The 17596-nt window shown below is 37.3% G+C and overlaps 1 protein-coding gene across 1 annotated transcript in view; it reads right to left on the bottom strand.

Moving 5' to 3' along the window:
* Positions 1-17596, bottom strand: part of itpr1b (inositol 1,4,5-trisphosphate receptor, type 1b) — a 154227-nt gene that overhangs the window by 24409 nt on the left and 112222 nt on the right. Inside the window, exons 47-54 of the mRNA XM_016267396.1 lie at positions 8910-9093; positions 8548-8798; positions 6466-6666; positions 5224-5334; positions 5037-5132; positions 4755-4916; positions 3245-3437; positions 1315-1437 (exon numbers count right to left, since the gene is read on the bottom strand). Of these exons, the coding sequence (XP_016122882.1) occupies positions 1315-1437; positions 3245-3437; positions 4755-4916; positions 5037-5132; positions 5224-5334; positions 6466-6666; positions 8548-8798; positions 8910-9093 (1321 nt within the window). The remainder of the gene's footprint in view (positions 1-1314; positions 1438-3244; positions 3438-4754; positions 4917-5036; positions 5133-5223; positions 5335-6465; positions 6667-8547; positions 8799-8909; positions 9094-17596) is intronic.

Genomic DNA, 17596 nt, shown 5'->3' on the forward strand with positions numbered 1-17596 from the left:
TACACCCCAGGTATCGTATTCCTTCGACATGTATACAAACACACTTTTGATCAGAAAGAGCAGGGAGGAGATAGACACACAGACTTAACAGCTTATGAGATTAGGGAAATAGTGTGCATGTGAGTGCCGGAGTCAGGTGACATGTTACACGAGTGATCTCAGATAAGAGGGCAAGATCAATAACGAGGTTATGCACAAAAGTTATGCTGATCGTTACGACACCCCATAAAGAACAAGCATGCTAGTGGATCAGAAATGCTTTCCAAGGTGTCTGAAGGTAAATATGAATCTGTATTTTAGTTTTTGTTTACTTATATTTTTTATATTTCTAAATGTTTAATCATGCATTTAATCATTCTTTACAATAAATATTAAAATATATATTTAATATATTAATATCAAATTTTATACAATTAATACATTTATTCATTGATTATATGGAATAAACATGGATATATATAAAAAAAATTACGCTACTGAGGTAAGTGGAGGCGATCAAATCGTTCAGAATGAATGAATTATATAAGATGTGTTACGACAGAAGTAAAGCCAGCAGCGTTTTTTTTGGAACTCTGACAAATTATGTCTTTCAGGGGCTGTGTGTGCTGAAAGTAGGTCAGTGAAGTGTCAAGTTCCAATATCTGTTACTGAATGCACTCATTTACTTCCATGAAAACAGCAATCTGTACTCTAGCAATGTATGCAAGTATGATCAAATTTGTGGTTGGTATTCTAACAATTACAGAGCACTGTCTACAGAGCACTAGTATCCAGCTTGTTTGGATCAGAGATTTGAAAAAATCCTTTATTACAGTATAATGTATATAATAATATTATAATAATACAATTATAATTAAAAACTTTAGAAATTTATATACAGTGGGTCTTATATAGACAGGTGTGTGGCTTTCCTAATCAAGTCCAATCAGTATAATCAAACACAGCTGGACTCAAATGAAGGTGTAGAACCATCTCAAGGATGATCAGAAGAAATGGACAGCACCTGAGTTAAATATATGAGTGTCACAGCAAAGGGTCTGAATACTTAGGACCATGTGATATTTAAGTTTTTCTTTTTTAATAAATCTGCAAAAATGTCAACAATTCTGTGTTTTTCTGTCAATATGCGGTGCTGTGTATACATTGAGGAAAAAAATTAACTTAAATGATTTTAGCAAATGGCTGCAATATAACAAAGAGTGAAAAATTTAAGGGGGTCTGAATACTTTCCGTACCCACTGTATATCTCATATGCAAAGAAATACAAATTACATTTGTATTGAATTTCATGCTAAACAGCAAAAAAAAACTCACCTCCGCGCACTCCTTCCAGTGGATAGAAGAATGCTACCAACAGGTTCATGAGGACGGCAAGATTAAAGGAGATGCTGCTCCAAAAGGACATGTTACGGGAACACCAGTACAGGATGGGCTGAGCTGGAGGAGGCAGCAAGTAAAAAAATTCAATTCAAAATGTTAAGGAACATCAACAGCACAATTTGTACCTTTCCAGAGTGTTGCCATCACAAAACTAAAAGAGTCCAATACTACGCCCCTGATGCACACCATATCAGAGCTCCACGTACATGGTTCTGGCACAAACACAAACTGACAGATTTAATTTGAAACCCTTTGCTGATATTCAAACAAGCACCAACTTTGGCCAAGTGTGTAAGTTCTGTGCCACTAGGGGAAGCAATCTGTTCGAGTACTAACACAACAACATTGGTTTAAACCAACTGCGTGAAATTTAGAGCAGGATCACCTGGTTGCCCGAACAACAGAAGATGGCATCGTTTGAAATCAGTTTGAAAAGTCATAATTTTTGCAATTCTGTTTGGTTTTGGTAGTAGGTCAGAATTTGCACATTGCACCCATAAAACTGCCTTAAGTTAAACAATGTTATTCCAAATAAAACATGTACTGAATGAAGATAGAGGCTGTTTGGTCAGTTGTGCAGTTTTACAGACGTGCAATTTCACCACTGGCACCTAAAATTTAAGGCGACTCTCTGAGGAGTCTTATAGGAGGATTTAGTTTCTAAGCTATGGCTATTTTGACAGGGGTTTTTTGTCTGAAAAGAGGAACTGGAGGAGGGGACTTTCACACACAGGCCGCCACACTCATGACTTGGGGTTGCGGCAATGGAACGTTGCTTCTACTTTGATTCTGCCTGATAAAAACCTTTACATGTCAATCATAGAGGTTCATTACTAACATGGAATTCACACCCTCCTTTTTATTCACACCCTCCTTTTTAACTCATGACCAAAAGACTCAAAAATACAAACAAGATCTGTGGCCAAATGTCCCATGCAAGAAAATAGCTGTCGCAAGCCCCTCCATCTGTCAAGTTGCTTTTTGACACAGTTCTGATTCTTATCTTGCAGGTTTTATCTTGTTATTGCGGTTCACCTCACACTCTTCCTGTCTGAGAGCTCTTATCCTTTTCCAAATAACCCATTTTCTACCATCCTTGCCTCACCTTTCCAATCCGTTTTCCACAGAAACAGAATTTTCTAAATTTGATCATGAGATCTTTTAATGCAACAGTCAAAAGTGCATGGGTCCTGGGTAATTTAATACATTTTTGGTTCCTCTGATATTCTTTTTTTTTGGTATTTTAATATTCTAATACTTCTGCATTGCCATTCAGTTTGGCCATTAACCCACCCTGACATCGGTTTCTGGTTCAAGCAGCTGGTGCAGAGCTAGTTGGAAATGGTTCCAGATTGGTCACCAGCACCCGGTTGGTGGAAAATGGGTTAAAGAATTAATTTTTTGCCATCATCTGTTTATTTGATCCCTCGCTCAGCTTATTTCCGTAATCGGCTTTTGTGATGTAAGCCGCCATGTGTGTTTGTTTGGGATTCATTCAGACTTCTCCCTGACTCTTGGGATTCATTCAGACTTCTCTTTCTTCCTTGTTTCCCAAACCCTCAAGCACACATTAAACCAAAATCTTAAGCAAACTTAAACATCATTTTTAGTTACAGGTTTATTCTTGTCTATCTTATATAAGTTAACATTTACACCCCCTCCCTACTGCCCGGGCTTGAGGGGGTCAGGGTGAGGCATGCATCCCAGCACCAAAAGCTGGGTGCCCTACATGAATAGAGCCCTGATGGGTCCCTGGATGCTTTGGGAGTGGAGAGGGTGTGTAAAGCAGCTTACTAGGTTATAGAGGAAGGGAGTGCGCACGCACAAGGCACGGAGTTTGCGTTACCAGTGGCCTCTTGAGTACCTCGCAGCTTCTTCTGCCAGTTCATTTCATTGAAGAGGTCTTCAGAGCGTAAGAAGAAGTCGTTGATCTTGCTGCCCTGCTCATCGCGCTCTGTGGTGTAATAGACACGGAGCTTGGACTCCTGGGTTAGGAACTCGCATATGTTGGGGACGGGAAAAACGATCTGCTCCATTGTGCGATCCAGGCGGACGATCTGCAAGAAAAAATGCAATGTTTTTTTTTTTCTAGGGTTTTTCAGGGTTGGAACTAAACTCTGCAGGAGAGTGGCCCTCCAGGATCAACGTTCCCCACCCCTGCTTTAGATGATGGTAAATAACACTATGTCACAACTACAACACAAAAGTCTGAGGCTTTCAAACTTCAGTTGCTAGCATTGGTGCATTCTTATTTGGATAGCTATAAACACGCAGATTATTGCAATACTCACTCAGCAATATTTTTTATGGAAGCCTGTTTCCACGACTTAATAAAAATTTTTAAAAAGGTAATTGCGACTTCTCACAATTCTGACTTTTTTTCTCAGAATTGTGAAATACAAACTCGCAATTCAGACTTTTTTTCTCGCAATTGTGAGATATAAACTTACATGTGCGTTATAAAGTCAGAATTTCGAGATAAAAAGTCAGAATTGCGGGATATATCTCGCAGTTGCGAGTTATTAAGTCAGCATTGCGGAATATAAGCTCGCAATTGTGAGAAAAAGTCAAAGCTGTGAGAGAAAAAGTCTCAATTACCTTTTTTTTAATCAGTGGCGGAAACAGGCTTCCATATTTTGTTACCAGAATAAGAAAAATAAGGAATTTGACTAATGCTCAAACATATGTATATTGACTTTAACAGACACTTTTTATTTATTCTATTGTATTTTTTATTTGATCTATTCATTGTATTTTCCATTATTTAATCTGCTTATAATGTGATTAACTTATTTACTTATTATTTTTTGCATTTTTGTGTGAAAAACAATAATTTACCATGTATCTTTTTGTTTTATTATGTTTTTAATATTATTTACCTAACTTTGATCTCCTTCTGCAATAGCTAAATGGCCATGAAATAGCCACATTTAATATTCTCACAATGGTCCAATTACGACAACAACCAAGGGTCAAAGCCCAGCAGTGAACAAATAAACTCAGTTTGAAAAACACGGCCAGTGTAGCCATCACAGAAATGGATTACTTGTAGCTGCAATTATGGACTGACCTTTTGAGCCTCAACCTGCAAAAGCACATTTCTCTATTATTTGGGTAAAACTGAATCAAAGGGCCGTGTCTAATGTACTTTTTGTTCTCTGGTCTTTTCATTCACAAAGCCCTAATGCCAAACAGTGTCATTTGGAGAACCGGTGGAAAAGCTGCACCATTCCTAACGTGGTTACATAACTGATCCTCCGACGTAGACCCAGATAATTACGTGAATAGGCAGAAAATCTATACTGAAGCACACGGGAGAGGGGAAGACGGTGATATAATCCAGACATCTGACACAGTGAACGCAGTCAAAGTGCGTGTAAGTGCATATTTGTGTGCGTCACCTGATGGGCCAGGATGTAGATGTTGTGACCCACATTTAGTGGAGAAGCGGCGTGCTCTTCCTCGCCATTCTCATCATCCTCGTTGTGTTCTACTTCAATCTCTCCCTGCATGTAGGCCTTTTTGATCACCTCCACCTGTACACCAACCAAACATTTCAATAATGACAGTAGATTTGCCACCATATGCAAAAAAGAAAATCTGTCCACAGGAATAGGAGAAAGATGTGTTTGTGCAAAATGCAAAGTGCCATTCACCAGTTCTTTAGGCCTCATGTTATACAGGATTCTCTCCGCATTCTCACTGTCGTGGCGGCTTTCCATGATGGCAAGCAGCAGTTTTGAGGCGTTATTCTGTAACAAAAAGACAATTCACGTCAATTATTTTGGACTGGATTGAAAACTACAGTACACATCCCATAGAGCTGTGGAAGTGTTCTCACACCTTGAGCTCCAGGACCAAGTCCATCCTCTTCTTTCCCAGAGGGTTGATGTCATTGAGGATGAGAGCGATGATGATGTCAATGCCGTTACATTCATGCGTGGCAATGCAGTTCTGAACAAGGGAAAAGATGTTAAATGTACACTACCATTAAACGTTTGGTGTTGGGGAGACTGTTTATTTTATTTTTAGACTTTAATTTAATCAAAAAATTGTGAAACATTATATACATTTAAAAAAAACTTTTTTATTTTTATATATTTTAAAATGTAATTATTCCTGTGATGCAATGCTGAATTTTCAGAATCGTTACAGTGTCACATGATCCTCCAGAAATTATTCCAATATGCCGATTTGCTGCTCAAGAAACATTTCTTATTACTATCAATGATGAAAACTTAATATTTTTTGTGAAAAACGTGATACATTTGTTTCAGGATTCTTTTATGAATATAATTTTTTTTTTTGCGAAAGTCTTTACTGTCACTTTAGGACAATTTAATGGATATTTTAGTATTCATTTATTAAAAAAAAAAAAAGAAGACATTACTGACCCCAAACCTTTGGATAGTATTGTATAGTAGGCACATCTACAGAATATGCTACAGAATTGAGCATTAAAAGGCTAAATGATCTAAACAAAAGCTGCCCTAGAAAAAAAAAAAAAAAAACACATTCCCAAATGTTTAATATGAAAATCATCCATCAATTAAATAATTATGACCCTGAAAGAGAGTGCTTCAGTGGAAGACTAATCATTTAATTATTACGGGACAAAAGCACATTGCCGTCATACAAATACACTACATTTCCTCTTAGAAAAGTAGGACAATGATGATAATCAGCCCCATTATAAAGGTCCTACGAAGTAAGAAAAGTTGCATAATGCCTAGCCCGAAAAACAAAGAAAGATTTTATCATCATTTTGAGTAAATAATAGTGGATATAAGGATGCATAATTGAGGGGCATAATCTTAGAGCGATTGCTCACCCCAAAATTACAATTCTGGCATCATTTACCCTCCTCTGTGTTTTGAGTTCAAGAGACAAGAAGAGATTCACAAATTAGATCCAATTCACAAAAAAATCAATGGATCAATCAAGCCCTCCTGAATGATTATTTCTTGAATCAGACTGCTCAGAGATGCTTTAACAGTGAGGGTAAATGACAACAGAAGTTCATTTTGGGTGATCTATTCCTTTAAAGTATGGATGAGGAAGAGTGTGTGAATGTGTCATGTCCACCTGGTTTTCATGGCAAGGCCCTTGGCAGTACTCTGTCAGGCTCTCCACAGTCTGGTTTATGAGAGCGACGTTCTTCTCGTTAATATAAAGCCCCAGCAGCCCCAGACCTCCTGTAGTGCTGCCACATATACAATCCAGGAACTGCAGCGTCTCACACACCAGGTTGTAGTTGTTTTTGTTGTTCTGACAGCGAAGGAAGTTCTAGGGAACAAGTGAGAAAAACAGGATATGAGGGGCATGCTTTTGTTTTTATAAGTCATATTAGAGCTAGAAGAAGCACAGACAGAGTCAATATATAATCAACAATAAGTATTTGGAACAAAAAGAGGATTTCAGATTGCTTAAATATACTTTTTTTTCTTCTTCAAGGACTTTGAGAATATCAGATCCAAGAAGTCAAATTATAAAACGTGTTTATGATGTAACCACCCACAGGATGGCGTTATGTAAAAAGTTACAAATATAAACATTAGTTAAGAAAGGAAATAATTATAAAACAATTCACCAAACGGTTAATGATAAGCTAATTGTATAACTAGCATGAAACTCTTCTTCGAAAGATAAATAATCAGTTTTACCTGCATTGCACTATTAATACTTTTCAGTATTTAATAAAATATACAAATTAGATTTAGCAAAAAATAAGTTTCTTTATATATTTGTATTGTATTGCTGTAAACATCAAGAGGGTGACGTAATGGAAATAATTCTGGACGATTAGCAAATTTTTTTTTTTAACTAGCATGAAACATCTTCAAAAGCTACCAAAACTGAAAGACATTTCTCACATTCTGCAATTTAGCTTGTAATAAATAAACTCCATTTACTTTTTTAATATGTTATTTGACAAAAAATAAATGCTGTCTTCATAACCTTTTAATATTTTGAGCCTTTTCAGCTAACAACGTTTTTGCTAAACCTTTTAATTCCTGGGTTCAGGGCCGTTTCTAGCCAATTTGACGCCCTAGGCGAAATCCCTATTTTTTTGTTGTTGTTTCTTGAAACATTGATTTAAAGTGTCAGTTATTGCATTATTATTTCAGTCAAACCTATAAAACCCCTTTGTTACCCCAAACTACATATAAAAGCTTTATCAGTGGCATAAAAGTAACCAATGCAGCTACTTAATCATTTGCTACTCATTAACGCATTAATGTCCCCTTTAAATAAAGTGACGCTCTGCCCTCTATGACGCTGCTCCCATTAAGCGCTGTTGGAAGTGAATTAATTGATTCAGCATTTCGACACTTCCATAAGGATGCATTTAACTCGACAAAGCGGTCTAATAAAGGATGTATTGATCTCGTGAATTAGCTAATTTTACTATAAAAATATATTTTAATTGGATGTTAAAGTTTATATGGGAATATTACATGACACGCTGATCCTTTAACAATGCATTGGCGCAAAAAACGCACACCTTTTGGACAAATGTGCCACAAATACTGCCTAAACAAAAAACTGATTTTGTGCACTTTATTTACTGTACCAATATTTTAAATTGGGCTTTGAACTTAGCTTTATTGCATGTCAAAAAAAAGTGTTACCTTGCCAAAGCACTGACAGAGCCCACTGATCTAATGGTTTTGTTGAGCGCTCCAAATGCAAACTTTGCATGCAACAATCAGGCAGCTATTGACAGCTCTCTGATCTAGTGACATACAGGCATCGTCTTGAGCGCTCCAAATGCAAACTTTGCATGCAACAATCAGGCAGCTATTGACAGCACTCTGATCTAGTGACATACAGGCATCGTTAGAATGACAGTACTCTAGCCCATTAATGTTGGGGGATCCAGTGGGGGTGGCAGTCATATTTCAGGTTGACTGTGCCACTCTTTATCACAACCTTGCTAAAAGTGCCCCCCCCCCCAAATATCCCTTTTCACTGAGAAGTACGCCACATTAGGGAACTAAAAATGGCTAGCAAATAACATTTCATGTTGGGTTGAATGAATAAGATCTATTCTGACACCACTCATACATACAGCTCCTTAGAGAAAGTGCAGCTAGACAAGCTACGTTTTTAGGTCTCAACATTTGGGAAACTCTTCACAACATATACTCTAGTACAGCGGCTAACCTGCAGTTCACGGTTGTGGTTTTCACAAAGCAGCTGCAGGAGGCGCAGGATTGGCTGCATGATGGTTATGATGACGCTCATCTCGTTGTCATCCTGGTTCTTCTCGCCTGTGCTGCTCTGCCCCTCCGCCACATTCTGATGCTCGTCGGCGTCCGCCTCCCTTCGGTAAGCGGTGAAGGCCTTCTTTGTGGCCGTAGATGCTTCAAGAAGCTGCTCTCGCATTTCTTCGGTCACTACAGCCACCTCCTTGACTGAAAAATGGGGAGGATTGTATTTGTTTATGCTTTCGCATGTCTGGGCTACATGGTATAATCACATGTAGCGGTGCGTGTAGTTTATGGTCAGGCGTGCTGAGCCCTGACCTTTCTTGCGTGTTTGGTTGTCCTTGTCGTTGGCGTCCTCGTCTTTGCGCTTGCTGCCCAGATCGCTGGTGTTCACCGTCACAGTTGCCTTGATCTCTTGCTGGGCCAGCTTCATCCGCTCGTAAAACACTTTGAAGAACTTCTCTGACTTACTGTCGCCTGTCAGACGGCAGAAAAATGACCGCTGGAGGGATAGGGAGGACAATGAGGAGAAAAATAACAAAATAGAGTTAGCATACTGTAAATTAGTAGAAAAGAGAGGGTGGGAGAGATTGTAACTTTTTGCAACAATAAGAGTCATCATTTTGCTTTTCATGATCTCTTTCTCTCACCTCCGGAATTAAATGAAAGTCAAATCATAACTGATTCCAGTAGTTTACTGTTTGGTATTGTGTCAACTAAACACAAATCATCCAAATACAAGGAAAAGCAATACTATTCTTTTCAGTACTGAATAAAATATACATTTAAAATTAATTTAGAATTTGATTAAAACAACGTTTTTTATATTATTTTTATCTTATATTTTTATGTATGTACATATGTATACAATATACATATATATATATATATATAAATATATACACACACACACGTGTGTTATTATTTAAAATAATATATTAAATACATACACACATATGTAAACACACTAAATATGTTTCTGTGTGCGCAAATATTTAATAAAAATAATAATATATTAAATACATACACACATGTAAACACTAAATATATATTTTATGAAAATAAAATTAAATATATAAAACAAATAATAATAATTATATGCACAAATAATTTGTCTATTATATGTATATAGTTTTAATATACTTCTTGTTTATAGAATAATAATAATTATTATTATTAATATTATTAATTAATAAATTATTTATAAATGTACACAGAATTGTATCATTAATAGTGCTGTCAAACGATTAATCATGATCACATCCAAAATATAAGTTTTTGTTTACATAATATGTATATAAATATAGACGTAAATATTTTCAAAACCTATACTGTATGTGTGTGTAGTTATAAATACATTATAAATATACAGAACACGCACATATATTATGCAAACAAAAACTTTTATTTTGGATGCGATTAATCGCGAATAATCGTTTGACAGCACTAATCATTAATATTTATTGTTCATAAATATAACTTTAAATTTTACATACAAATCACACACACACACGCACACATATACACAAAAAATATACAGACAAACACACAAATAAAAAGGTTTAATATATAAAAATATTAATTATTTATATTTTCAGATATTAAACTAAATTGATATAATTATATTTGATCATTTACATTTGTATATTATATATATTTTACATTTCTCTTGTATACTTCTATATAATCTCGTATCTCAAATAATCCAGGAAAATTCGACTCCAATTAAACCTTTAGATGTGCATGTGCCACTCCTGTCCCAGCGCACAAGGAGTTAAGTCAGCAAAGCAGCGCAGCCATACTCCTAAGCAGAGTTCTCACGTCCCTCCCTCCCCTCCACCCTGTTTACTGCCAGCCAGACTCACACCACTGCGGTTACATAACCAGACACACACACACAAACTCACAGCAACTACCACGGAAATAACCTGGAGTGCCTCCCTCAGCTCACCTGATTTTACACCATCTGTCTCCAACACCGTCCCAAGCACTACAAGACTGGCAATGTAGACACATTCACACAAACAAGCACACAATTCACACAGAGTGCTTGCTTTCCAAAGAAAACCCTTAGAACGGTTTGATTTTCTTCTGAATTCAAAAATGAGGTCTTGCTAAATCAAACTGTGTTTTAGGAACACAACATCCCAATCTAAATCCTAAAGGAAAACTTTCAGTTCCTTCTATGAATAAAAGTGTCCCGCTGGTTATGTAGTGTTTTTCTCTGGTATATCCTCTTATAATTTCACTCGTTGTTGTTTTTTTTTTCCTTACATAAGTCAGTAATCAGCTGAGTGGCGGAGGGGATAGCAGTGAGAGGCTGCTCATGCACGCTCGCACAGGACGACAGGGAAAAAAAAAGGAGGGGAGAAGAGCGCAGAGGAAAATCCTGCCCGACTTTTCTGGAGCCAAACAGGCACGGAGCGAGTGTGTGATGCGCGACACAAGGAGGGAGGGTGAGGAGTGCAAGTTATCAGCCGAATTCTGGGGCAGTTTCGAGAGCTCGTTACATAACCAGCCTTCTTTCCAGGTTAACCGTGAACTCAGTCATTCAGGCCTCTTTCAAACAACAGCGAGCTAATGAGAAATGCAACACACACACACATGCACAAAGGAGACATACTTAAAAAAATGATTAATCTGCTCCAACCTCGGGACGTCATCGGACAACGTATAAAAAAAATTAAGCTCTTTCTGTAAATTACCTCTTTGTTAAATGCTCCTCACTCAAGTTAATTGAAGGCAGTCCTGATACGCAGCCAATAGTTCCGAGAGATTCAAATGCGAAGCAAATCAACAGGTTATGTAAGAGCGGAGGAGAAGTGGAGTTTATAGCATTACGGCATTCAAATGCGCAAGTCTCATGACTGCTCTTATAAACAAGACGGCCACATCAGATGCGACGCCGCAGTAAACATGTCAACACCTGACTATCATATGATGCACATCCAGGAAAACAGCGAAACAGTGGAACGGTTGGGGAAATAAGCATGGAAAGTGTTTTCCAGGCCAAGGAACCCTTTCGTGGATAAAAGACGGAGCAGGGACCCCCGTAACATATTGTATAAAACTGAGTGTTGCATTTTAAGCCTGGTTTATAAGAACAATAATTGATTATGAATGTTTTTTAAAGTTCATTATAATGCTTGCATTGCAAAGCCATTATTATTAGCCATTATAGCTGAACTTTAATTAATAATATATAATAATTAATAATTTACGTATGCATAAATGTATAAAAAACAAATATGTGTATAACTAATAATGATATCAATAAAATAATTAAAATAAATTAAATTATGTTCAAATTAAATATAATTAATACAAAAAGTTTAGAAAATAGAAATTGTAGAAAAAATAAATACAATTTCTTACAAATAAATAATTAAATATGAAAGTGTTAAAAATATTTTTTTCATCAAATATTGCTGTAACTTCTGAATACTTAATTTTAATATAAAATAAAGAAATAAATATATGAAATAATTAAAAAAACAAATAAATGGGGATTGGAAATATATTTATAGTATAAATTAATGGAGTATAGCGTATGAAGAAACAATCGAGATAAGAGAAAATAACTGGCATGATTGTGAGTGACTACCTCCGCTCGTGACAGCGGCGCCCTGTCCGTTTGATCGCCGTTCAACAGCACGCGTGGAGTGGGCGTGGGAAACGAGAGGCGCAGCTGCGATCCTGTCTTCTTTTCTTTGTCGTAAGGCGAGATGCACCGAGATAAGTGATGGATTCACATACTGGACTCGATAGCAGACGCAAGTTTACTATGGGCTGCAACGACCCTCAAAATCTGCTGGCTCAGTGCGCTTTAATTTTAATTTTTATTTATAATAAACACCTCTCTGAGACCTGACGACACACCCGCTGTTTCTGTCTTTGTTCAATCAGCCACATAAATTGTAACTGTAGGTGCACTTTATTTTCTTTAAACCTCCTCAACTGTAAATTTAAAATGAGATTTAATTGATTTAACCCTAATTGAGATTTAAATCTGAGTTTAAAGTTATGGCGCAACATGATTAAAGTTAATCTATTTTAAATATAAATTAAATCCAGGGTCAAGTTGATGGTTTAAATGTAAACCTGTTTATTTTTTAAACAAGGTTTAAAGTTTGGTGCAACAGAGTTATTAGATAAACCTTGATTTAATCTAGATTTTAGATTAATCCTTATAGGTGCAACCCACCCTTAGAGTAGCAATTGTCACTGCCATCAATCTGGGAAGGGTAATACAGCCATTTGCAAACAATTTGAAGTCCTTCATTCCACAGTGAAGAAGTTAATTCACAAGTGGAAGACACTCAAAACAGACACCAATCCACCCAGGAGTGGACATCCCAGCAAATTCACTCCAAGATCAGACTGTGTAACGCTCAGAGAAATTGCAAACAACCCAAGAACTACACAGCAGACTCTACAGGCCTCAGTTAATATGTTAAAGGGTAGGGGTGCTCCGATTGATCGGTTACCGATCACTATTGGCTGATAATTGCTTTGGTATGACTGATCGGCGGTCTCTAAAAAGGCTGATCTCAAAAAACAAATCTCAAGCTGATGACGCTGCCATGAGAGGTTTGGCACGACATGCAGCAGCACTGTCTCAGTCTCTGTCTGGTGCGGGTAAAATAATTATAATGCTGAATGTGAGGTAATCACCTTCATATTTCTTCATTAAATAACTTAAAGTAATTTGAAAACCTTGTGTGAGATGTAATTTCACAAACAGCGTGAGTGAATCACCACGCGCTCTCACTCTCAAAATACGCAAATGGCTTCAAATCACTACATCGCGTCTATAAGCGAGCTGTCTGCATGCTGCACAGTTGAAACAGCAATTGTCACTTGCACAATCGAGGCAGTGTCACATCGTCACTAAAGTTTATAAATTGCATTACTTTTTAATTCTTGCCAGTGTTTAACCATTCAGCGCTCGCACGCTCTCCTGGAGACTGAGCGCTCATGCACACTCACAGCGCACACACATAATGCCAGGTTTACAATACTCCGTTTGCAGTGCGTATATTGTGCGTATTTTTTCCGCGCTCATGTTAACGGATTAATAAAGCGTGCACACTGCACACACGGTTGTGGTCCGGCAGTGCGTTCCACGAGCAGTGTGTCTGCATCAGTGCAGAGATCGTTTCTGCACCGAGTCTGTTGCTGCGCTGCAAGCGCTGAATTAAAGTAACAGTGCATTTTTTTGCAGTAAATATGAACATGGATTGACATGAAAATGTAGTAATTACACCATAAATGCATATTATTAAAGTCTACTGTGTTTCACAGTCAACACATTTGGCTTTTTGGCTAGGTTTAAAGGGAAAGAGCACTTTTAGATAAACAAGGCAATAACAGATGGCACTTGTGGAGGTAGGAAAACAAAGTTCTTTATGAACCGAAGAATTGCTTGTAATAAAGATTTAAATGCAAAAGGAAAGGCAGTAGAGCTGACTATTTCTGTCAATGGTAAGTTTGTGATAACGTAAGAAAAGTAGCTTAAATATTTTGCCACTTGCTTGAGCAACTTAATATATAAATCTAGAAGTAAATGCAAAAGTAAAAAGCATTGAATAATGTGTTGCTTATATTTATTGTTTAAACATGTCTGTGAAATTTTTTATTACTGTACTGTGTAAAAAAATGAATTGCAGTGCTGAAAAAGCACTTTTAGTGACAGTGTTTGGATTTGAAATCAAAATAATGGATAAATGTTGTGTTTGTGGTAAACAGCCACGGATCAGTAGCGGACTCCTGTGTGAAAGCACAGTCCGTGCTGATTCCCCTCTCACAAGACAAGAGTGACCTAAGAAGGAAATTCCCCCCATTTTCAAAAATGAAATTCAGGCCCTGAATAAATGTCTAAAAATCTTGATTGGAGTATCACTATAAATAGTTATAAACTATAAAAAGAAGGCTTTAAAAAGATCGGTATCGGCAGATACTGCTTTCTGTGACCTGCCTCAAAAATCCTGATCGGAGCACCCCTATTAAAGGGATCCTATTATGCTTTTTCAACTTTAGTTAGTAAGTAATGTTGCTGATTGAGCATAAAAAAGATCTGCGAAGTTACAAAGCTCAAAGTCCACTTCAAATGGAGATATTTTATTTAACATAAATCACTTTTCAAAAACTACAGCAAACGACTCGTTTGGACTACAATGCATATTTTCCAGGATTTGTGGTGTCACAAATACAGACGAGTGGGACAAGACCTGGTTGAGCTGCACTAGAGAAGGTAATGTGTTTTCACTGTCGGTGCCACGCTAGCTTTCCCAAGACAGACGAAATTAGAGAGTGGTTACAATCATCTGGGTTTAAATTGCACTCAAATTGATTTGATTTTTACGCAATATTTACACTGAAGCTCGCAGGCGGCTATGGTTAGGGGCATGACATTTCCCGACCAGGCGCCGAGTGCTGCCAATCACAACACACACTGGCCCAGCTAACCAATCACAGCACATTTCATATTTCAGAAGGCGGACCTTCATTTGATACAGGAACTATTCGAGCCGTTCATGCCAGACTGGGGAGAGAGGTGCTGTAATAATATAAAATATGTGAAAAAGAATGTGTTTTTCGAACAACCTAGTATGAGAGCCTGTTCTGGTACACCCCCAAAACAAAATCAAGACTTTGTAAAAGAGCATAATAGAACCCCTTTAAATGATAAAGTTCATGACAGTACAATTAGAAAATATATGGGGCAAGTATGGCATGTTTGGAAGGCTTTCAATTTTCAATTTCCTCTGAAAGCTTCTTTTATCTAAAAAAAAAAACTAAAACAAGGCAGCACGTTTAGGTTTGCAAAGTTGCATCTGAACAAACCATAAGACTTCTAGAACATTGTCTTTTGAACAGATGAGACCAAAGTGGAGATGTTTGGCCGTAATGCACAGCACAACACTTGGTGAAAACCTAAAGAGCACATCAGCACAAACACCTCATATCAAAAGTCACACATGCTGGTGGAGGGTTTGATTTTTGGCTTGTTTTGTAGCCACAGGATCTGGGCACCTCACAGTCATTGAGGCGACCATGAACTCCTCTGTACACCAAAGTATTCTAGAGTCATATGTGATGCCATCAGATCCGACAGATAAAGCTTGGCCAAAACTGGGTCATGCAACAGAACAATGATCCCAAGCGCACCAGCAAATCTACAACAGAACGACTGAAAAGAAAAGAATCAAGGTGTTGCAATAGCCAGGTCAAAGTGAAGAGCTCAACCTGACTGAAATGCTGTGGTGAGAGCTGTGCATAAACAAATACCCACAATCCTCAATAAACTGGAGCAACACTGTAATGAAGAGTGGGCCAAAATTCCTCCAGAATGATGTGAGAGACTGATAAAGTCATACAGAAAATTACTACTTCAAGTTATTATCGCTAAAAGTGGATCTACAGGCAACTGAATCATAGGGTGTCCTAAGTTTGCCACACATGGCTTTTCCATCTTGGCTTTATTTTTGTTAAATAAATAATGACATAGAGCAATATGTCATGTGATGCTGCTCACCTGAGGATTTTATTTTCCAAATTTTAAGACCTGCCAAAGACCAGATGATTTTTTATTATGCCCTGATAAAGAAAACCATGGAATTCAGTAGGGTGTCCTAACTTTTTCACACAACTGTATATATATATATATATATATATATATATATTAAGAATATTGAAGAATTTTAATACTCATTCCTATCCCTAGTAATGTGGAGTGCTGTGAATCGTGTGTTGGCACAGCTGGAATTGATGCAAGAGTTTCCAGTGTTGTACAAGCTGCATACAATCAGCTCGCTGCGCTAACAGACACACTTGACTTCTGCTGTATGACACAAGTGCACATGGGTCTTCATAATGCATGTGAGAAATGAACAAGTGGCTGTATCATGAGCTGATGACTTCAGGGACAAACCCCTACACAAAATTAGTCATTCATAATGTTACAAAAGATTTCAACTGCAAATAAATCATTTATCAACATTTAACAATAATAAGAAATGTTTCTTGAGCAGCAAATCATCACATTAGAATGGGATCATGTGACACTGATGACTGAAGTAATGATGCTGAAAATTCAGCTTTGCATCACAGGAACAAATGTTTATGCCAATGCCAAATTGCCTGTTATCATCATCAAAGCCTGTCTTATGCCTTGAACCCATCGTATCTTGACCACAAGTCTGTCAGCTCATTATACAGCAACCAGTCTATCCAGGCAAGGTGACCAGCCACAACCCAACAGGAAGTAGACTCTGCATGGGCAAGTGAACGTGGGCAGCTCCCTAATAGCAGCATCAACGCATGAAGCAAAAGGTCAACCAGCAACCGCCTCCCTCCCTCCCCTTCTTGTCTATCCGAGCTCTTGGAATCAACAAGAGGATGTTATGTAAGATCTATTTATAAGCGCAAGCTCACTCAGTGTCGTCGTGCCCACCCGGCCTCGTAACCATGGGAACGGCTCACTGGGGATGCAGGGAGATGCCCTTCACACTTCAACAGCAGCTGAAGGAAAGTCTGCAATACGACACGCATTTACAAGCATCAACTTAAGGGTTTCAAGTGCACTTACTAAATCCATTAGAGAGCTAAGATGCTGCATGAGACAGACCATAATAATAAGTGGCAGAGGGGGGTTAACCCTATACAGCCTACTTTATCATATTTGACATGCAAATTTCTAAAGCCTCTAAATGATCAACATGATCAGAACTGATGGAAAGCCAATTTTACACAATCTACTATGTGCCTTCTGTCAACTGATTAATAGTTTACACATTTTGTAAGTAAAAGTCCTTTTAATATAATAATATAATATCTCACTTCAGGTTGAGCTGCAAATATCTCACTTCAAGTTTTGTAAAGTAAATGTAAGAATTTTTTTAAATATAATTAGTAATAAGATTTTTTACATACATTATATATTTATATATAATTGCACTACATATATATATATATATATATATATATATATATATATATTTATA

Source organism: Sinocyclocheilus grahami, unplaced genomic scaffold (assembly GCF_001515645.1).
Source record: "Sinocyclocheilus grahami isolate Dianchi unplaced genomic scaffold, SAMN03320097.WGS_v1.1 scaffold3.1, whole genome shotgun sequence".
NCBI classification, from domain to species: domain Eukaryota; kingdom Metazoa; phylum Chordata; class Actinopteri; order Cypriniformes; family Cyprinidae; genus Sinocyclocheilus; species Sinocyclocheilus grahami.